We start from the raw sequence: 23,823 nt of genomic DNA, 5'->3' as shown, positions 1-23,823 counted from the left end.
CTGAGAGCCACCGGGTACGTGATATGGGGGTCCACCCCGGGGGGACAGTCCGGCAAGCGGATTGTCTCATAGCGGACGTCCCGGTAAGTGCACACGTGTTGGTAGACATTGGAAAATGGGCTCTTGTATACAGGCTCCTGGAAACAAGACAATGCACTGTTCATGTCATGGAAATATCGATGGTTGTACATTAATATAAATGCTGCTAAAAATGGTTTCCATGCAGATACTAAGCACCTTGGTTATGCAGTGTCCACTGCAGATGGTGGTCTGAAACACCAGACATCTCGGACAGCCCTCTTTTTCCACCGCGACGGTCTCATTAACTAGCTCACACGGTGGAAGAAAAGAGCTTTGAGCCATCATAAGTAGAACAACTAAACAGAATAAGAGAAGGAGGATGTTGTTTCGAACCACTACCATCCTGTGGAAGGAAAAGGAAGGAAAGCTATTTCATTCACCTTGAAGCCCCATTGCAACATTCACAGTATTACTGCATTAAAAATGTATTAGACTTACTTGACATGTGTGTCCCCGGTGCTCAGCAGGCTGTTATACGAGGATCGGTTCAGTCACAGAGCATCTGGCTAGATTTATATAGGGCTCTGAAACCAAGTGTAACCAACAATTAAACTAAAATCTGACCTTAAATTAATCACACGGATCTCAGGTGGATTATGTGTTTCCACAGCTGTTTAAATTTGTCAGGTCAGAATGAACAGATAAAAGACACCTGCTGTGCATTCAGTTTCATTTAGGAGAGCTCTAATCTAAAATCATCTCCGTGGAGCTAAATTTGATTCCATGTTAAACACAGGGTCAGGAAATGTTCAAGGTCTAAGGCCCTGCTCTCAGATTTTACTGTAAGCCAGTTCATTAGTGTTTGCAAGGCAGTACACACTCAAACACAACTCTATTTGACAACATATCTCTCTTAAAAACAAAGGCTCTTTATTGGCATCTGTGGTTCCATTAAGAATGTTCTGAACTTTTCCATTCTACTTGTAGTTGAAAAAGGTTCTTTAGATTTTGGTTAAGTTCCTTTAAGAACTGTTTGCTGATCTTTGGGGAACCAAAAATGGTTATTCGGTTATACTGGGTAATGCAAGGTGGATTCGTTTTATGAGTAGGGTGAGGGTTAGAACCAGTTATTACCCAGTTATTGAAATTACTACAATAAGTACATAGTATGTACATGGGAAACCGGGCTGGAAAATAAAGTGCTAGCGGTTATTCTCTGGCATTGTTGTGCATGAAAACGACTTGTCTAGCCTATTTTTAGCAGCTTTTAAAAAGGTTCTCAGAGTTACAGAATATTTCACAGTAGGCTGCCAACTTTTGAGTTCGGCTTGGAGTGAGAATTATTCATATTGAAATGCACTGACTGTTTTGCAAATCTGAGACTAGGAAAAAACGGTTAAAAAAAAGCATATTTAAAAGCATGTCAATGAATTGTGACTAATAATTTGTGACAAAAAAATCCCTATGTATGAAGGCAAGGTGTATTTCATTTAAAAAGCATTTTTTATTTTATCTTATAGAAGACCAAACCCTCAAGTTTATCATTTTGTAAAGAATGTATTTTATTGGACCATAATGGAACAGAAAATAACTGGAAAAAAAGTTGTTAAAAAAAAAAGTAAAATATAGTAACAGGAATGAACATTGGGTAACAGGAATGAACACTTGGTAACATGCAGTGTTGGGGGTAACGCATTACAAGTAACTTGAGTTACGTAATAATATTACTTTTTCCAAGTAACTAGTAAAGTAACGCATTACTTTTCAAATTTACAACAAAATATCTGAGTTACTTTTTCAAAAAAGTAACGCAAGTTACTTTTTCATATTAATTTGACTGACAGATCTCCTGCCCCCATGTTGAGAAAAATAAGTGCAGAGGCGTTGTGTGTAAACATGATGGTTATTGTAGTTCCAGACTAAATGTGAACATTTATTTATCTCACTTGCATAATAAAGATTCTGTCCTCCTCAAAATGAATAAAATCAGTCAAATGCAAAATCAGAATACTATGCAAACCTCCAATAATTAAATGTTAAATAAAACAACTATTTTTATGCATTTACCTTTATATTTAATTTACCAATGTCTTGCTGCTGACCTTTGATAATGAAAATTACTAGATTTTTTGTTTTTATTGGTAAAACTTTTTTCTCCTGCATCCTATTCTACCATTATCCAGAATGGCAGCACAGCAGAGCTGCGCCCTCTACTGTTCATGCGTGAATTCGCATTTTTACCTCATTTTTACCTCAGGCTTATTATTTCAATTTTGGTATGAAGAGGTCTTTACCGTTGCACAAAAATATAACTTTTTTGTTATAAACAAAAACAAGCACAGCCCGGGTGAGAAAAAGTAACGCAAAAGTAACGTAACGCATTACTTTTCTTAAAAAGTAACTAAGTAACTCAGTTACTTTTAAGCAACTTAGTTACTTTTTAAGGGAGTAACGCAATATTGTAATGCATTACTTTTCAAAGTAACTTTCCCCAACACTGGTAACAGGAATGAACACTTGGTAACTTGAATGAACACTGGGTAACAGGAATGAACACTTGGTAACAGGAATGAACACTGGGTAACAGGAATGAACACTTGGTAACAGGAATGAACACTTGGTAACTTGAATGAACACTGGGTAACAGGAATGAACACTGGGTAACAGGAATGAACACTTGGTAACAGGAATGAACACTTGGTAACAGGAATGAACACTTGGTAACTTGAATGAACACTGGGTAACATGAATGAACACTTGGTAACAGGAATGAACACTGGGTAACAGGAATGAACACTGGGTAACAGGAATTAACACTTGGTAATATGAATGAACACTGGGTAACAGGAATGAACACTTGGTAACAGGAATGAACACTGGGTAACAGGAATGAACACTTGGTAACAGGAATTAACACTTGGTAATATGAATGAACACTGGGTAACAGGAATGAACACTTGGTAACAGGAATGAACACTTGGTAACATGAAGGAACACTGGGTAACAGGAATGAACACTTGGTAACAGGAATCAACACTTAATAACAGGAATGAACACTCGGTAACATGAATGAACCCTGGGTAACAGGAATGAACACTTGGTAACAGGAATTAACACTTGGTAACAGGAATTAACACTTGGTAACATGAAGGAACACTGGGTAACAGGAATGAACACTTGGTAACATGAAGGAACACTGGGTAACAGGAATGAACACTTGGTAACATGAATGAACACTGGGTAACAGGAATGAACACTTGGTAACAGGAATGAACACTTGGTAACAGGAATTAACACTTGGCAACATGAAGGAACACTGGGTAACAGGAATGAACACTTGGTAACATGAAGGAACACTGGGTAACAGGAATGAACACTTGGTAACATGAAGGAACACTGGGTAACAGGAATGAACACTTGGTAACATGAATGAACACTGGGTAACAGGAATGAACACTTGGTAATATGAATGAACACTGGGTAACAGGAATGAACACTTGGTAACAGGAATGAACACTGGGTAACAGGAATGAACACTTGGTAACAGGAATTAACACTTGGTAACAGGAATTAACACTTGGCAACATGAAGGAACACTGGGTAACAGGAATGAACACTTGGTAACATGAAGGAACACTGGGTAACAGGAATGAACACTTGGTAACATGAATGAACACTGGGTAACAGGAATGAACACTTGGTAACAGGAATGAACACTTGGTAATATGAATGAACACTGGGTAACAGGAATGAACACTTGGTAACAGGAATGAACACTGGGTAACAGGAATGAACACTGGGTAACTGGAATGCACACTGGTAACAGGAATGAACACTGGGTAACAGGAATGAACACTGGGTAACAGGAATGAACACTGGGTAACAGGAATGAACACTGGGTAACAGGAATGCACACTGGTAACAGGAATGAACACTGGGTAACAGGAATGCACACTTGGTAACTTGAATGAACACTGGGTAACATGAATGAACACTTGGTAACAGGAATGAACACTAGGTAACAGGAATGAACACTGGTAACAGGAATGAACACTGGGTAACAGGAATGAACACTTGGTAACAGGAATGAACACTGGGTAACAGGAATGAACACTTGGTAACATTAATGAACACTGGGTAACAGGAATGAACACTTGGTAACATGAATGAACACTGGGTAACAGGAATGAACACTGGGTAACAGGAATGAACACTGGTAACATTAATGAACACTGGGTAACAGGAATGAACACTTGGTAACATGAATGAACACTGGGTAACAGGAATGAACACTAGGTAACAGGAATGAACACTGGTAACATGAATGAACACTGGTAACATGAATGAACACTGGTAACATGAATGAACACTTGGTAACAGGAATGAACACTGGTAACATGAATGAACACTGGGTAACAGGAATGAACACTTGGTAACATGAATGAACACTGGGTAACAGGAATGAACACTAGGTAACAGGAATGAACACTGGTAACATGAATGAACACTGGTAACATGAATGAACACTTGGTAACAGGAATGAACACTGGTAACATGAATGAACACTGGTAACATGAATGAACACTGGTAACGTGAATGAACACTGGGTAACAGGAATGAACACTTGGTGACATGAATGAACACTGGGTAACGTGAATGAACACTGGGTAACAGGAAAAAATTTGTTGCGGGCAAAAATTCTTGATTATGCGGCACGTTTTCTTAAAAAAATGTGATGGAAAATGCGGGATTTTTATGCGATGAAATTGTGGGAACTTGCAAAAACTGCGGTTTGATGGAAAAGAGAAAAAAAGCACTACATCACAGAGAGTGCTGGGAATATTTAAGTTCTCATCTTGTTTTATTGAAGACCTTAATAAACACATGGCTCAAATTTACAAAACATTGAGTCAAACAAGTTCTGTAGCTTTAAAAAAGGAATATGCTACAACTTCTGAAAAAATGAATAAATAACTTCCTGTTTTACAGAGGTAGCTTTACAAAACAGACATTTGAGTGCTTCCAATGCACAAAGTGCAATCTCTTAAAGGGTTAGTTCACCCAAAAATTAAAATTCTGTCATTAATGACTTCCCCTCATGTCGTTGGACACCCGTAAGACCTTTGTTCATCTTCAGAACACAAATGAAGATATTTTTGTTGGGGGGTATTTAAAGCATAGATGGGACAGTCCCACAACAATTCTGAAAGATTTTTAATAATTACATTTCATGGTAAAGTTTAGGTTTACATAGTGGGGACTTAATGTTCTCTGTACTTTTTAAATAATGTTTTAAATGTTGTATTTTACATTTGCATTTAGATTAATGAGCGGGACACATTGCGTAACAATAAAGTGTATTTTAGAGTTAATTGTCATGAATATATTTATACAAAAAAATGGCACCCATTCGGTTGAATGTTTCAAACACCATAAACTCCGGAACCAATAATCGCCAGCTAATGTGCTCCGTCAGGAAGGAGTTATCGGCGCACCACAAAAGTATTCGGTTGAAATTTCATAACGTTTATGAACTTGTTTAAATGATTGTGTTGAAAATTAATCTTGAGAATGACTGAGGACGGCGGTAAGAGCCAAGTGGGTGTTATTTTATTCAAGAATTATAGTTAGATATTACGCTGGAGTAGAGTTTATAAGACAAGGTCATATAATATTCTGGTCACTATTATATATCAAACATACAACATTGTTATGGTTACATTCACCTTGTTATCTAGCATATCTGGTATTACTATCTAATACTGTAACATGCTGTTGTAATGGTCCAGATACTCCTATAAACATGCTGTTAAATGTAAGTTTTGAGTTTGATCATGTTAATGCTATATATATATATATATATATTTCATTCACTGACCCCATAAGTGATTTTTGAGATGTAAACGAGTGCAGTGAATGAGTGGCACTTTGTACTTTTGTAATCAGTGGCATTTTATACAAATGAATTAATAGAATGTCCAGTCATTAATTCAACCCATTTTAACATTATCTCACACACACAGGGCCCGAAGGTCCTGGGGATCCTTGATCTCCAGAATACGCCGTGTGCTCGAGAGGCCATTCTACATGGAGCAGGTGCTTCATTTGTGGCAGGACTGGTGCACTTTTTGGGAACAAGTAAGGCAATGATTTAACTGATCTTCAGTGTTGTTGATCATGTGTCTGTTATATGTCTTTAATGCTCAGCTTGTCATTCACAGGTCGAGTAAAGAGGTCGTTTGACGTGGGTGTCGCAGGATTCATGCTCACAACGCTGGGCTCATGGTGAGTGTCTCACAAAAACATGGCAAGACGTTTTGACTTTCACTCATTCGCAGGATATGAATTCTTGATATCAACAATTCAATTTCCACTGGTCAACAATGACGTCATCACTCGCAGAAATACAAATTCTTGTAAAAACAACTTGATTTATGTATTTTCACTAGTGAAATGTCACACATGCTGCCATTTAAATTCAATTGTTGATATTAAGAGTTGATTTCTTACTAGTTGAAATTCCAATTTCACATCAGGAATACAATTCTTACTAGTACATTTACATTTAGTCATTTAGCAGACCAAAGCGACTTACAAATGAGAGCAATAGAAGCAACTAAAACAGTCAAGGGCAACAATATGCAAGCAGAGGTGGACAGTAACGAAGTACATTTACTTGAGTTCTGTACTTAAGTACACTTTTTGAGTATCTGTACTTTCCTTGAGTAGTATTTTTTTTGGAAACTTATGACTTTTACTTCACTACATTTGAAAGACAAATATAGTACTTTTTACTCCACTACATTTCTATCAAGGCCCTCGAAGTAGAAAGTCGTAGCCGCTTTGAAAGTCAGTGAATTATTTGTTTTTTTCTTTAAAACGTGATTCGTTTTTTTTTTTTTTGCAGACAGCCTATCAGTAATCACTCTTGTAGGATCACATGAAGTTCAGTGATTTCCAAGTATTTTTTGAACACCAATCAATTGATGGCAAAATAGAAGGCGGCAGATCCCAGATGCAATGCGCGTTGCATAGTCATACTGAAAAGTTAAAATTCAGAAGCGCAGACGTGGATAAGTCTGAAAAAGTGCGACAACACGAAAGTGCTCACAGAAAGCTGCCTCTCAGACGCCAGACCACAAGTACTGAAGTTTAGTCTATTGAAAACTAAAATCTTATTATGGTAAATTAAAAATAGACTAAAACAATTCAGATGCCTAAAATGTTACAGTCAAAAGACTGATTAAAACTAAATCCAAATTTGCTGTCAAAATGAACACTGGTATGAAGTATGATTGGTCAAATGATTTTTATAGATTTACCCGCCAAGTTGCCATAGCCTTGTGGATACAGCGCTAACACATAGCTAACGTTCCACAATGATGTTAGTTAACATGCAAAAGCGTAGTTGTGCTAATAATGTTAACTGAAGTCCTTTCAGAAATATCTGAAAAATCCTGTCAAATAAACACAATGTAGAAACCTTTCTTTTCTAGTATGATTTTGACTTTGATAAGAGATTTGTAACTTTTAAGCAAGTATTTAAATGAGTTCAAGATCTGCTAGCATGTCAGATGGAGCATGACTGACCATGATGGAACAGTGCATTCATACAACAATACAACAATAATAAAATAATGTGTTTACTTTTGATACTTAAATACTTTTAAAAGCAAGTACTTCTGTACTTTTACTTAAGTAAAAATCTATCTTTACAACTTTTACTTGTAATGGAGTAATATTTAACCAATAGTATTTTTACTTTTACTCAAGTAATGGAGTTGTGTAGTTTGTGCACCTCTGTATGCAAGTGCTGTAACAAGTCTCAGTTAATCTAGCACAGAACACACAGGACAGAACTTTATTTTTTTTTTTCATAAATAGACAAACAGAAAAGGAATAGAGTGATAAGTGCTATTCTTGATTGGTCAGGTGCTGCTGGAAAAGATGTGTCTTTAGATGTTTTTTGAAAATGGCTACAGACTCGACTGCTCCAGTTGAGATAGGCCGGTCATTCCACCAGGTGGGAACGGTCCAGGAAATGATAAATGATTATTATTGACTAGTAAAAATCATAATTTTTGATATCAGTCATTGCATGGTTACTAGTGAAAATGTCTGTTCTTGATATCAACAATTAAACGCTATTAAAAATGTTCAAGAATTCATATTTCGGCGAGTGATGACTATGGCAGGCTGTTTTTACTTTTAATCATTCCCAGGATATGAATTCTTGATATGAACAATTCAATTTCAACTAGTAAAAACTCTAATTCTGATATCTGTAATTGTATTTTCACAGCTGCCATTAAAATTTAATTCCTGATATCAGTATAATTTAGATATCTAAAATGGCTTTCTTACTAGTAACTATAACATTCATGATATCAGAAATGAACATTGTCACTAGTGGCAATTTAATTGTTGATATAAAGAATTGAATTTGAATGGTGACATTTCACTAGTGAAAATACATGTACAGATATCAAGAATTATAGTTTTCACCAGTTGAAATACAATTATTGATATCCAGAATTCGATTTCCTGATATCAAGAATTAGCATTTTAACTAGTGAAAATTGAATTGTTCGTATAAAGAATTCATATCCTGGGAATGAATAAAAATCAAAATGGCTTGCCATAAAAAAATTGGCAGGGAACCCACATATGACGTGCTCATTATAATTAGATTCTCAATACTGTAAAACAGAGGGGTTTTTACTTTACAGTAATCCACATAAATAAAGGGAAGTACAACAAATATTACCATGGTTTATTAATACTTTTCAAGTAAAATCAAAAAAGCTATTTTTTTGTCCATTACAGAAATGTGAATATGAAAATGCACATTAGAATGGGGGAAATTATAATGAATTGTCATGTAAATGTAATCTCATGAGGTTCATCTGTTGATCTCATGCTGTTATTTGACAGGTTCTACTGCAGATATAATAATGCCAAGCTGCGCGTTCAGCAGAGAATCATTCAGGACGGCATGAAGAATAAAGTCATATATGAAGGCACAAATTTGGATCCCACGCGGAAGAAGACAGAAGATGAGTAGATGTTCCTTGTCTGATGCCTGTAATGTGAATGCCACTTTATTTATTGCGACGTTATCAAATGTCAGATGTTTGTAATAAATGTTTTTAAATAAAACAAATGCGTTTTAACTTTATTTTAAGAATATGTTGTAGGCGGAATGTGGCTGAAACGCATGGGAATGGGGCGCCGTTTGTAAAGCGGCTCACGCTGAAAATAACAGCAACATTTTGACACATTTAGCTTCAAACAATGTTTAAAAAACTGGTATGAATTTTTGGGGGTCACTTTTTTAGCACATTTACAACAATATTTATCAACTTAGAGATATTTTAAATAGTTAAATCTAAATGTTAAATCTAAATGTTAAATCTAAATGTTAAATCTAAATCTAAATGTTAAATCTAAATGTTAAATCTAAATCTAAATGTTAAATCTAAATCTAAATGTTAAATCTAAATGTTAAATCTAAATCTAAATGTTGAATCTAAATCTAAATGCTAAATCTAAATGTTAAATCTAAACGTTAAATCTAAATGTTACATCTAAATCTAAATGTTAAATCTAAATGTTAAATCTAAATGTTAAATCTAAATATAAATGTTGAATCTAAATGTTTCGGGTGAAACTAAATATTTAACTAATATGCAAATTCAGAATGCAGATAACCGGTTTTAAAATTTAGATTTAACATTTAGATTTTACATTTAGATTTAGATGTAAGATTTAGATTTAACGTTTAGATTTAACATTTAGATTTAGCATTTAGATTTAGATTTAACATTTAGATTTAGATTTAGATTTAACATTTAGATTTAGATTTAACATTTAGATATAACATTTAGATTTAGATTTAACATTTAGATTTAACATTTAGATTTAGATTTAACATTTAGATTTAGATTTAACATTTAGATTTAACAATTAACATTTAGATTTAACATTTAACATTTAGATTTAACATTTAGATTTAGATTTAACATTTAGATTTAACATTTAGATTTAGATTTAACATTTAGATTTAACTATTTAAAATATCTCTAAGTTGACAAATATTGTTGTAAATGTGCTAAAAAAGTGACCGCCAAAAATTCATACCAGTTTTTTAAACATTGTTTGAAGCTAAATGTGTCAAAATGTTGCTGTTATTTTCAGCGTGAGCCGCTTTACAAACGGCGCCCCATACATGGGAACTAAGTCAAAAAGTCTATTTGTTAATTTGCAGTTAATCTGATTTGAAGTAAAAATACGCAATAAAAGGAGAACACGCTAAACAATAGCAATACAGCAGGTGTTTTAATAGCTGCAGTTCCAGTGTTGAAACACACGGTGGCGCCACCACTTCAATGAATGATGTCATTGCATGAGATGGCAGGTTCCAGCTAGAGGAGGGCATTTGAAAACACATTGATTTTGCATGACTTTTAAAATTAACATCAGTACAGAATACTTTTCTATGGGACTTTTATCCTGGGACCCAGGGATAGACTTTTGTCCTTTGTAGTAAATGACACAGTTTTAAGTCGGGATGTCCTGTAAAGAGCACATGTTTAGGGGTTTCACCAGGACAACAACTCTTTGGTCTTTAAAAATGACTGACATTAATTTAGTGATCGAATTTAGCACTCTTATGGAAATATTTAGTAATTATCATTTAAATCTGGCTAATTTTTAAATTGTTTGTCATTAATTAACATCCCAGGAAATTGTTATGGGGTTTCACATCAAAATATGACTTTCATACATTACCTCTGTCGAGCATGTTTATCAGGCACAACAAGTGAATAGGGAAAGAAATTATATTTCAACACTCCTATAAATATTAGATGATAATATGAAAATGTTGCCAATTATGACACTTTTTTGAATTACATGTTGCACTAAGAACACATTGATTTATTAGATGCATTGTATTGAATGGGAAAACCCGTTTATGGCCATTTCACCCTCACGTTGCATGTAGAAGTAACGTTAAATGGTATATCAACTCATTCCACAATCTTTCATAACATACTTGAGAACTATCTTTATACAAAGTTTGGTTAAAAAAAATCCCAAAACCTAAAAATTGATTGGTGAATTAAAAAAAATGTCTATACATGTCATTTCATGTCTGCTTTATTTTTTCCTGTCCTGATGTCCAATACATTCTATTATAAAGCATAAAATATATTTTTTCATAAATGTTTTTCCCCATTTGTTTCTTATGCCATCTACACAATAGTGACATGAAAAAATACTAAATTCAAAAAACTTTTTTCATGAGGATATAAGTCTTGAGATATATTTAAAAACATTCTGGTCTGAGGATGAAGGGGGATTGAGCCTTACTAAAGGGGCGTCAGATGTCCATAAGATTAAAAAGTAAAACATAAAATATATTGAAATGCAACACAAACACATTTTTCAAGCGAGGATTTCACAAACGTTAAAGTAGAAATGGTAAAATGGATATTGTGTTCAAAATGAAGAGAGAGAGAGAGACACTTTCAGGCAATCAAATGAACTTCCCTTGAGACCAACTGGTTAAAAGTCATTGCAAAAAGATGTTGTAGAAAAGTGAAAATAGTTCTAAAAAATTCTCAAGCAAGTGTGACTGAAGTAAGCTATAATCCAAACCAGTTTTGAATGCAAATCATGAACGATGATAATGATATTAATATTATGAATATGAATGATATTCCTGCATAATCTTAACACCCTAAGTAGTAAACATAGGCCGTAAATCTATCCCTTTTAAAGCACAGACATCGTTCAAATTTTGTTTAGTAGATAATGACTATTTTGTTTTAGTTTTTATAAACATTTAAAGATGACAGTTCCCCATTGGCTCCATACCTATACATCTATTTGCATGATGAATTGTGATTGGTCTCGTCTTCCTTGCATCTATTTAACAACTTAAAGTCACCTTTGCACAGTAACTATTTATGTTACAATTTAGGTTAATGGCTACTTTTAGTATGCTGTGAATATGGTGTAAATAGCGTGTTATTTGGCTCAAAACAACTTAAAAGAAGGTGGAATTTGACTTAAAACGTGTGCTTTTTAACCAAGTTACACCTATAATGTGATACAAAGATGGAGTTTCCTCCTCCGGTTCAGAGTATTTCTAGATGAACACCCAAAAGCTTCCAAAACTCAATGAGACATGGTAATGCAATTTCGTTTTATTTCACTTTGCTTGCAAAGGAATTACATTTTAAAGCAGAATCACATTATGAGTCAAAAAAGCTAATATTAACTATACAGATGTGCTTGCACATTAAAAAACAAGATTATTATGTGTCACTATTGATAACATCTCCTTTCTTAAACATTTCTCACCAATTAAATAATGATGGGGTAAAATATTTTACAAAAAAGAGAACTATTGAGATACAAGAACTTTAAAAAAATGCTGCAAAACTATTAAAATCATTACACATTGCACAAAAAAGATGAACCTATACACACTTTATTATATACAATACTACTAGTATATGAAGTTAATAAAAATGCAAATCCTTTTGTAGATGTTTTACGACTTGCTATTTCATTTAAAAAATACTTTATAGTTTCATAGATCATAAATATTAAAATCTGCCTAACCACTCCGATGAACCGCGAGCTCTCACTATCTTTCTGTAGACTACAACATCCGTCAAAATAAAAGTCCCTACTTATTAAGATAGATAATGCAGACCTTAAACCTATTTAAACACACAGAAATGTCAAAAATGTACACAAAAAAAAAAATTATAAGATCAATCAAAATGAAGTCTGTTACACGTTGGTTATGTTGATGGAAGTTAGCCTATTTTCAGGCGCTGTCTAATATCCTTGCGCCGCTGCACTCATGGTACGGCTCAAAGCTCCTTGCTCATTACGCAGGAATGAGAGTATAGTTCCTAACCATATCGGCCTAAAAAATCACAACTTTTCATTTTCCGTCTGTCTTAGTACACGATGTAACTATACACATCACGACATGTAAATAGGAAAATGTTGGCGTTATTTAGTCTCTTATTGAGCAGTAGGCTAGCTGGAGCCATTTACCTCCTGTCTTTGTGCTAAGCTAGGCTAGCAGTGAGTGTGTCAGACAGAGTTATGGCACGCACGGAGATGAGAATGGTGTGTATGGACTTATCTAACTCTGGGGGATATGGGGAATAAGCTAAAGTCCCAAAAAGTCGGCGTGTTCCTTTAATGCATCATGTGGGAATATTAACTTTGAAAGGTCACTCTTGATCAGTGGAGCTCTCTGTGTCCAATTCCACGATCTCCACGTCATTGTGAGAGCTGGAGGTGCTGGCGGCACGCGCTATCTTCGTCAGGGTCTTCTCGTATGGGGCCGGGAGATAAACCATCAGAAAAACCCCATCATTCCCTTCTTCAGTGCCGTCTCCTTCCTCCAAAGTGGACAGAAATCCAGCCGTGCCGTCAGCATCGTCAAAATCCAGTGTTATTACTTTGGCCGTGTTCTCTTTGACCCTGGAGCATCTTTTGTAAATGAAAAAGACGATTCCAGTGAGGAAGAGCAGCGAGCCCGTTATTATGGCAACGCAGAGCGTTACCTGCGCTCTCTCCTCGACCTTGCTTGAGGTTAGCTCGTTCCAGAAACCCTGACAACACAAGAGAACAGAAACGTTAGAAATCACATGATGACCACAGGCTCATAATCTTTGAGGCCTGTTCCTTAAAGTCACCATGAAATCAAAACTGACAATAATTTTTTTTTATGGAATATATGGCAGGGGTCTCCAAACTCGGTCCTGGAGGGCCGCTGTCCTGCAGAGTTTAGCTCCAACCCCAAATAAACACACCTGAACCAGCAAATCAGTGTCTTACAAGGTCCTAGTTAGACACTGATTAGCCTCTTCAGGTGTTTATTTAGGGTTGGAGCTGAAGTCTGCAGGACAGCGGCCCTCCAGGACCGAGTTTGGAGACCCCTGATATAAATGATTGATCAGTGCACATCCTTATTATTTTAATCGAAATAACTTCCCCTCCCTCTTGCAGCAACATCTTGGCTGCATCCGAAATCGCACACTTCCCTACTATATAGTAGGCAAAAAACAGTATGTGACAAAAGAAGTATGTCTGAATTCACAGTACTCATTAAAGAGTTGGTGAAAAGTACAGGAGCATTATTTTGAGGAACTGAAAGCGACTGCGCCATTGACCAACACAAACCTGCTCTAAAGTCAATAGCGCAATATTTGTTGTGTTATTTAAAGGGTGTGTTAGTAATATGACCCTATAGGTGGTGCACAACGTGCTTACACTCTGATTATTACACACGTAGGAACGCGCAGCAGCACACACTCATTTATAAATATAAAAAATAAAAGGATTCCTCTCTGGAGAAACGTTCTGTCTTTCCGCTCACATGTAAATAGCGAATCCTCCATGGTGCGAGCGCAACTGGCTTTTAAAGGGAAAGGGAGATTAGACTCTGATTGGTTTATTGTAAGTTACGCCCAAAACACACCCATGACTCATTAAGAGACAAGGGACGACCCTTTTGGATCATGTGCCTGACGTGCCGACTGTTTAAACGTTAAACTAGCAAAAATGGATTCGGACACGCCGTAATTGCAGCTGCGCGGAAAAATAGGGCCTATAATAGGTTCTAGTCAGGGTTGGGAGCTTTACTTTTAAAATGTATTCTGTTACAGTTAAAAATTACTTCATAAAAAAGTATTCAGTAACGTAATCCAAGCACCACAATGTGAAAGTAATGTAATCTGATTACTTTTGGATTCCTTTAACCCTCTATGGTACGGTGTTGCCTCCAGGCAACATAGTCTATTTTAGTTTATTTTTAATACAATGAAACACCAATTTATTGGTCAAACCTATTTTAGGGAAGAAGAACTCAAATACTAATCAATGAAAGTGCAAAAAATTGGTCACATGACCCACAGGGGTCCATTTTGTGTCCTGTTTCAGCACATGTGCACAGGTCACATGGCTCCATATTTTCTCCAATGAAAAGTGCATTTACCACTAGTTTCCGTCCAGTTAATCACCCACAACAAATATGAGTCGCCTTCACTGGTAAGTAAAGAAGTATTTTCAGGAACTTTACATTATATATCATCAAATGTTTTAGAGTAAATAACAAAAAACTGTGTTGCCTCAAGGCAACATTGTACCATAATGGAATCGCATAAGGCCATACCAGACACACTAGATTGGATACAAATATAGTGTATTTGTAAGGAAAAGAGTTAAAATTCTCAAAATGTATTTGCATTTTTGCATGATTTTGTAATGCACGTGTAAGATTAGTAATTCACATTATTATAACTGCATATATTATGATCTGCACGTTTTCTGTAGCACTTAAAAAAAGGTATAAAACACAACCGATGAGGGTGAGGATGAGGTGTCATGTGATGAGGAAGATGAGGTCATAGTGACAATCTGGCAGGGAGAGATCGAAAATGGAGATGAGGATGAAGATGGATATGATAACTTGATATGATAACTTGACACGATAACTTGATATGATAACTTGACACAATAACTTGATATGATAACTTGATGAAATGGTTTGGTAATACTTGTGTTCCACGATGGTACAATGTTGCCTGAGAGCAACAGCTGAATTTGAAATGTTACTTTTTATTAAATGTGAAATTTGTAAAACATTATAAACTAGATAGATGTGTTTGTTCAGGTGTCTGGTTAAAGAAATCGATGTTTTCAATAAATATATTTCTTTTTTCTACATGAAAATGTCAAATGTTTAAATTTGTCCGTTGTGGTACAATGTTGTCTTGAGGCAACAAACTTTTAAAAATTGAAACATGTAATTATGAGTTTGAGGACGTGAACAGCTCACATGTTGTCATCCTGAAATTATGGTAATTACGACATGCTGTGAATGCAGAATGTAAATGTAAAATGAAGTGTGGTAACCATGGTATAATTGCTTTTCATCATGCCTGTATTACCACCTCAGTTGTGCATTATTTTTCCGTAATTCAACAGCTCATCATCAATTATTCCTTAAATAACGCATTCCTGCATGTGTGGTATTGCTCATATATTATACTATGCATACTATATTATTATTATGCAACATTAGTTCAGATCTGTTTGAACCAGCAGCATCGACAGTTCGACGGCACTGAGACTTGCACGTCCTGATTTTGCTGAGATAAGCCCCGTTTCCACTGAAACTACCCAGAACAATTTGTCCCGGGAACTTTTTTTTCTCCCAGGCTTGCTGTTGTCTGTGTTTCCATCGCGGTCTAAAGAGCCGTGAAGATTAGTCCGGTGATCAGTGTTGGGGAAAGTTACTTTGAAAAGTAATGCATTACAATATTGCGTTACTCCTTTAAAAAGTAACTAATTGAGTTACTTTTTAAGAAAAGTAATTGCGTTACTTTTACGTTTTACTCTCACCTCGGCTGGGCTTGTTTTTTTTGTTGTTGTTTTTTTATAACAAAAAAGTTATATTTTTGTGCAAATGTAAAGACCTCTTCATACCAAAATTGAAATAATAAGCCTCAGGCTGAGGTAAAAATGTAAATTCATGCATGAACCGTAGAGCGCGAAAAAACTAGAAATCTAGTAATTTTTGCTCATGGTTTAACTGATTCATCAAAGATCAGCAGCAAGACATTGGTCAATAAAGGTAGATTAAATGCATACATGTTTTTGTTTTATTTAACATTTAATTACTGGAGGTTTGCATAGTACTCTGATTTTGCATTTGACTGATTTTATTCATTGAATCGTACTGAATCTTTATTGTGCAAGTGAGATGAATAGATGCTCACATTTAGTCTAGAACTACAATAACCTTCATGTTTCAACACAATGCCTCTGCACTTACTCTCGCTTTTTCTCAACATGGGGACAGGAGAGCTGTCAGTCAAATAAATATGAAAAAGTAACTTGCATTACTTTTTTGAAAAAGTAACTCAGATATTTTGTTGTAAATGTGAAAAGTAATGCGTTACTTTACTAGTTACTTGAAAAAGTAATCTGATTACGTAACTCAAGTTAACTCAACCCAACACTCCCGGTGATGTAGGACTACACGCGACTTTCCAGTTCCCGCTGAATTTCGTCCTCCACATAATAAAGCCTGAACTTCATCGCCGGTCCATCGGCCGTATTTTTTAAACTCCATTGTTGATTTGAATAGCAAACAATTTTTATTGGCCGGACCGCAACTGACTTTTAAAAATGGTGGTTGAAATAAAATGCTGCGTGAATTCAACCGGTCAGCATGTTCAGCGCTCAAGTCCCACTTCCGAAAGTTCCTGAACTTTGAAAAGGTACTACCTCACGAGCAGGGCCGTTTTGCGGGGGAAATTTATACCTGGAACTTCATTTAGACCCTGGTTCCTGCGGTCGAAACACACAGAGTACCACCCAACGTCCCTAGTTCCTGCACTGTAAAAACTAATTAGTTCAGTTTACTTAATTAAATTGTGCAAACTTGTTGCCTTAATTCAATTAAGTAAGCATTACTTAATTACATTAAGTTGTTCTTACTTAAACCGTTTAAGTTTTGTCAACTTAATTCTATCTGTGATCTGAGGAAGTGTACTCCCAGAGTGCATTGCGGCATGAATAAATAAATGAATTGCTTCGTTTTACTATTTTTGGCTTTATTTTACTATTTGTCTTTTGTCAGTATAACCACAATAACGACAGCAAATAAAATAGTAAAGGTCTTATTAATAATTTTAAAAAAAAATCCTTGTTACCATTGTTGTGTTTTGCATGCTGAATGTTGAAGTCTGTGTGTGACTCACTCGTGCATGGTCAATCGCTATTGTCACAAATATAGAGGGATAATATCAACCCAATTAAAAAGTTATGCCATAAATATTAGCTAAAAAATGATTAAAAAGATCATTATTTGACATGAAATATAGTTATGTTATGTATCATTAATGGACAAATATTATATATATATATATATATATATATATATATATATATATAATGTATGTATGTATATATATGTTTATTACTTCCCTTCTTTTGAAATCATACAACTATGATTTCTTGTTGCATTGCTGCATTAGGAAGTTAATTATTATAATATGAATGAAGTTCCAAGTGCCCAACCAAAGGGAAGACTAATCACAATTATGGTGAGAGGAAATGAGTGAAAAGTCTATAAAAAAAATGCCCCGCCTCAAAAACACTTTGCCCGCCCACCCGCTTGTTTTTTTGCTTTGGCAAAATGGTACTCAAACCAGTCAAGTAATATTTTCTAAGTAACGAAGGCATAGCATGCAAATAGTTCAGGTTACTTCATTGTTTTAAGTTCAACAAATTTTTGGACATTAAGTAAAGTTTACAAAAAAGGTCTACAGGGAACGTTCCTGCGGTGGAAACGTGGCTTTTTAGACTTTTTCCTAGGTCAACATATTTTGGGGAAATGATAGGTGAATAACATTGATGTCCCAGACAGCAACATAGTGTCCGGCCCACATCTGGTACGTATTGAATCCACATGTGGCCCGGATCTGGGGTAGAAGCACCTAACCTAATTTGTAGGCTTAAACTTGACACAAACTGTAAACTCTCAAATCTGAATGGTTGATTGATGTTGATCCAGGAACATGTTGCCCTTGGTGAAATCGCTGCTTGTCTGTGTATGCGAGTGATGGTATCAGACAGATACTAAACAAGCCGTGGTATGAATGATCATGGTGTAACTTCTAAATGAAAGCAGTCATATCAATGTGATAGTCTACTCCTGGAGGGATGGGTGCACCTATGCTTATTTTACCCCATCTGCTTAGTCTGTAAGCAAACAAACGAGTTTTACCTTAAGACGGTTCTCAGTTGATGGCGGTGCGGATGCACCTGCGACCCAGTCATATGATCCCCGTCCCGCCGGGCCAAACTGTATCCAGCTGCTATCCATCAGCACACGCATGTTTGCTCTGTCAGCTCCTCTACTGAGTGCTGATTATACACTGCTGCATCATCCAGCATTAATGGCTTACCCTGTGGCCGTCATATAGACACAGTTCGACACAAGCAGGGATCAAGCGATGGTGCCAGAGCATCCAATCAAAGGGAACGGCTGAACCCTGAGTCTTAACACAACTGGCCTACATACACCACACAGCTGTGAAGTCATCCGGGTCCAATCCGATGGCTTTGGAAATAGACCTAACTTGTGCTATTTTCTCCAACGACTGACTTTCTTTAGATAAAAAACAAACAGATGTATCACTGAACTTTGTAACTATGATCATATACGTGCATTACGTCCATTTGCTATAGTCAAGTCAACCTTATTTATATAGCGCTTTTAACAATGCAGATAGTTTCAAAGCAGCTTCACAGTGTTAAACAGGAAAATAATGCAACAGAATTTTATTCAGCCGTACAGCCGTTCTGGAGAAAACGGTGATGTCACCAGTTCATTTCAATTATCATACAGTGACAGTGTGGGCTTTAGATCAGTAATTTAGTTTATATGGTTAATTTAGTTTAATAATTAGATTTATTTGGATATTTAAATTTAGTGTCCCCAACTGAGCACGCACAGCCAGAGGCAACAGTGGCAAGGAACCAAAACCCCATCAGGTGACCTAATGGAGAAAAATAAACCTTGGGAGAAACCAGGCTCAGTCGGGGTGCCAGTTCTCCTCTGGCCAATTAACAAACAGCGTATTATTATTATTATTCTGGCAGTTTTACAGCTCGGAGGTCATAATAGATCAGAATATTCGAGGGACCGGGGGCAACATGCTGGAGACGGGTTTATTGAGGATGATGTGTTGCTTAAATAATTATTAAATAGGAATAATCGAAAGATCAGAGGCAACACGCTGGAGACGGGTTTATTGAGGATGACATATTGATTTAAGAATTATTAAATTGTAATATTCGAACAATCGGAGTCATCACGCCGGAGACGGGTTTATTGAGGATGGCCGTGTCAACGATGCAATTTCAGGGGAGTCTAATTGACACGGTCTCTGCAGACACTTCAGGGTCCTGCGTTGGTCATGTCTGGGCGCAGGTCCAGCATCTGATCTGGATACGGCCCGGATCCGGCTGACTGCAGTAAACCTCGGGATAAAACAGAGAGACTATCATTAGCGTAGATGCCATTCTTCTGATGATATCACGAGTACATCAGGTGTTATGGGAAGTGTTCCCGGTTCCGGCTGACCTAGTTAATGCAGCCTAAAAATCATTTCATTGAAAAAGTGTTTTATGTGTATGCCACAGTAAAGAGATGTGTTTTTAGTCTAGATTAAAACTGACAGAGTGTGTCTGCTTCCTGAACAATGTTAGGAAGACTGTTCCAGAGTTTAGGTGCTAAATAGGAAAATGATCGACCACCTGCAGTTGATTTGGATATTCTCTATATTATCAACTGGCCAGAATTTTGAGATCGCAATAGACGTGATGGAGTATAATGTGTTAAGAGCTCGCTCAAGTATTGGGGAGCTAAAGCATTTAGTGCTTTGTAAGTAATAAGCAAGATTTTAAAATGTATGCGATGTTTAATGGGCAGCCAGTGCAGTGTTGACAGAACTGGGCTAATATGGTCATACTTCCTGGTTCTAGTAAGAACTCGAGCTGCTGCGTTTTGGACCAGCTGGAGTTTGTTTATTAAGCGAGCAGGGCAACCACCCAGTAGAGCATTACAATAATCTAGCCTTGAGGTCATGAACACATTAACTAACTGTTCAGCATTTTGCATTGAGAGCATGTTCCGTAATTTAGATATATTTTTAAGATGGTAGAATGCAATTTTACAGATGCTAGAAACGTGGCTTTCAAACGAAAGATTGGTATCAAAGAGCACACCCAGGTTCCTCACTGACGACGAGGACTTGACAGCAGCCATCATGTGTTGGACAGTATTCTAGGTTACTACTTGTGGAGCTTTTTTGTCCAATAATTAAAAATTCATTTTTTTCCTGAATTGAGTTGCCGGAAATTACTGGTCATCCAATGTTTTATATCAGCTATGCATTCCGTTAATCTTCTGAATTGGTAAGTTTCGTCAGGGCGTGAAGAAATATAGAGCTGAGTATCGTCAGCATAACAATGAAAACTAACGCCATGCTTCCTAATGATATCTCCCAGTGGTAGCATGTACAGGGTGAAGAGTAGCGGTCCTAGCACTGAGCCTTGCAGTACTCCATACTGAACTTGTGATCGGTGTGACATCTCTTCATTTACTGCTACAAACTGATAACGGTCACATAGGTATGATTTAAACCATGATAAAGCAATTCCACTAATGCCTACATAATTTTCGAGTCTATTCAAAAGAATGTTGTGGTCTATAGTATCAAATGCAGCGCTAAGATCGAGTAACACTAATAGAGAGATACAGCCACGATCGGATGACAAGAGTAAATCATTTGTAACTCTGACGAGAGCAGTCTCAGTGCTATGATACGGTCTAAATCCTGACTGGAAATCCTCACAGACACCATTTCTTTCTAAAAAGTGGTTTAATATTTAGCCAACTTAAAAGTTTTCGGTACATATCCTAATGACAAAGATTAATTAATGATATTAAGAAGAGGATCTATGACCTCTGGTAGCATCTCTTTTAATAGCCTAGTCGGTACAGGGTCAAGCATACATGTTGTTGATTTTGATGATTTAACGCAGGGGTCTCCACACTCGGTCCTGGAGGGCCGCTGTCCTGCAGAGTTTAGCTCTAACCCCAATTAAACACACCTGAACCAGCTCATCAATGTCTAACTAGGGCCTTGTAAGACACTGATTAGCAGGTTCAGGTGTGTTTATTTGAGGTTGGAGCTAAACTCTGCAGGACAGCGGCCCTCCAGGACCGAGTGTGGAGACCCCTGATTTAACGGGTTTAGCCAATTCTTCTTCTCCTATAGCAGTGAATGAGTGTAATTTTTCCTCAGTGACACTACAATGCTCTGTCTGATGTGATACTGTAGTAGACAGCTGCATGGTTAAAATTTTCTTCCTAATATTATCAATCTTACATGTAAAGAAGTTCATAAAGTCATTACTGCTGTGCTGTTTACAAACATCAGAAGTTGAAGCTTTATTTTTGGTTAATTTAGCTAATGTATCGAATAAATACCTAGGGTTGTGTTTGTTTTCTTCCAAGAGAGTCGAGAAATAAGCAGATCTAGCCGTTTTTACGGTCTTTCTGTATGCGATCATGTGCTCTTTCCACGAATTACGAAAGACCTCTAGTTTTGTTTTCTTCCAGCTGCGCTCCATTTTTCTGGCTGCTGTTTTAAGGGCCAGAGTGGGCTCGTTGTACCACGGCGTTGGACTATTTTCTTTAATCTTCTTTAAGCGCAGGGGAGCAACTGTGTCTAAAGTACTGGAAAATAGAGAGTCAATAGTTTCTGTTGCAACATCGAGTTCTTCTAAGCTGTCTGGGATGCTGAGGAGATGATACTGATGAGGAAGATTATTTAAAAAGCAATCTTTAGTAGCAGCAGTGATTGTCCTTACATTTTTGAAGCGAGGGGGCGGCTTTGCAACCTTAGATCATTACCTAGTATCATGTATACTTAATTTAGCTGAGATGTCATCGCTCTGCTGCAGAATTTCAACGGTATCGACATTTATTCCATGTGACAATATTGGGTCTAAAGTATGATTATGGCGATGAGTGGGTCCTGACACGTGTTGCCTAACTCCAATAGAGTTTAGAATGTCTTTAAATGCTAATCCCAATACGTCTTTTCCGTTGTCTACATGGATATTAAAATCACCAACAATTAGTACTTTATCTACGGCCAGTACTAACTCTGATAGAAAATCAGCAAATTCTTTTATAAAGTCTGTATTATGCCCACAAATGTTAAACGGGTTTTATCATGTACACAACATAACGTTACATAAAGCACCAAAACTTCGAAGGAATTATATTTGAAACTTGACTTCTGAGTAATACTGAAGATATTATTATAAATTACAGCAACCTCTCCCCCTTTACCTTTCAGACGCGGCTCATGTTTATAACAATAATCTTGGGGGTTGGACTCATTTAAAGTAATGTAGTCGTCAGGTTTTAGCCAGGTTTCTGTCAAACACAGCACATCTAGATTATTATCTGTAATGATATCATTAACAATAAGCGCTTTTGGGGAAAGGGATCGAATATTCAGCAACCCAAGCTTTATCAATTGTTCATCTGTATTATATCTGTTGTTTATTTGTTGGACATCAATACAATTTTTACTATTGAATGGTTTTGATGTTTTTTTGTATTTACTAATTCGGGGAACAGACACAGTCTCTATATGATAATTTCTAGGTGAAAGAGTATCTATGTGCTGGGATTTATCTGACTCTGGTGACGTGAGACCTGCGATAATTTTCGCATTTATATTACAAATATGTAAACTCGCAATTGCGAGAAAGTCAGAATAGCGAGATAAGTCACAATTACCTTTTCTTTCTATTCTGTGGTGTAAACAAGCTTCCATAGTTTAAGAGCTCATATTGAAAAATGCTGAATTGTTAAGTAATGGCAATAAACTGAACGGCTTTTAAAGACTTATATATATATAAAGACAATATTTGGCATGATCCTCGCCTTTTATTCCCGCCGTAGTAAAATTGAAAATGTCCTGGAAAAGTACTGGAAAATGGTTGCTGAAAAAGAGTGGGAACCCTGTAACAAATATGCATTTGTTAATATCTACTTCTGGGGGGCATCTAAGTATTATCTATGTTTTTTATATGCATTTTAACTTTTTTTTGCAAATCCGTTTGCAGTGTATGTGCATATAATAATAAAACACACAGACAGTTTGTAAC

General features: G+C 36.3%; 2 protein-coding genes across 2 annotated transcripts; one reads left to right on the top strand and one right to left on the bottom strand.

Moving 5' to 3' along the window:
- Nucleotides 1–5,485: 5,485 nt before the first annotated feature.
- cox20 (cytochrome c oxidase assembly factor COX20) lies at nt 5,486–9,167 on the top strand. Its single transcript, XM_079842581.1, has 4 exons — nt 5,486–5,619; nt 6,045–6,159; nt 6,243–6,306; nt 8,956–9,167. Exons 1-4 carry the CDS (start codon nt 5,593–5,595, stop codon nt 9,083–9,085), a joined length of 336 nt encoding a protein of 111 aa, XP_079698707.1. The 5' UTR covers nt 5,486–5,592; the 3' UTR covers nt 9,086–9,167.
- Nucleotides 9,168–12,211: 3,044 nt separating this feature from the next.
- Nucleotides 12,212–19,024, bottom strand: LOC307142058 (uncharacterized protein). The gene is made up of 2 exons (XM_079842583.1): nt 18,854–19,024; nt 12,212–13,667 (listed from the first exon to the last, which is right to left on the bottom strand). The coding sequence occupies exons 1-2, from the start codon at nt 18,962–18,964 to the stop codon at nt 13,284–13,286; spliced, it is 495 nt and encodes a 164-aa protein (XP_079698709.1). The 5' UTR covers nt 18,965–19,024; the 3' UTR covers nt 12,212–13,283.
- Between the last annotated feature and the right edge of the window lie 4,799 nt (nt 19,025–23,823).

The sequence above is a fragment of the Gobio gobio genome (genome assembly GCF_949357685.1).
Source record: "Gobio gobio genome assembly, chromosome: 18".
In the NCBI taxonomy this organism is placed as follows: domain Eukaryota; kingdom Metazoa; phylum Chordata; class Actinopteri; order Cypriniformes; family Gobionidae; genus Gobio; species Gobio gobio.
This window is presented reverse-complemented; position numbering and strand designations above follow the sequence as displayed.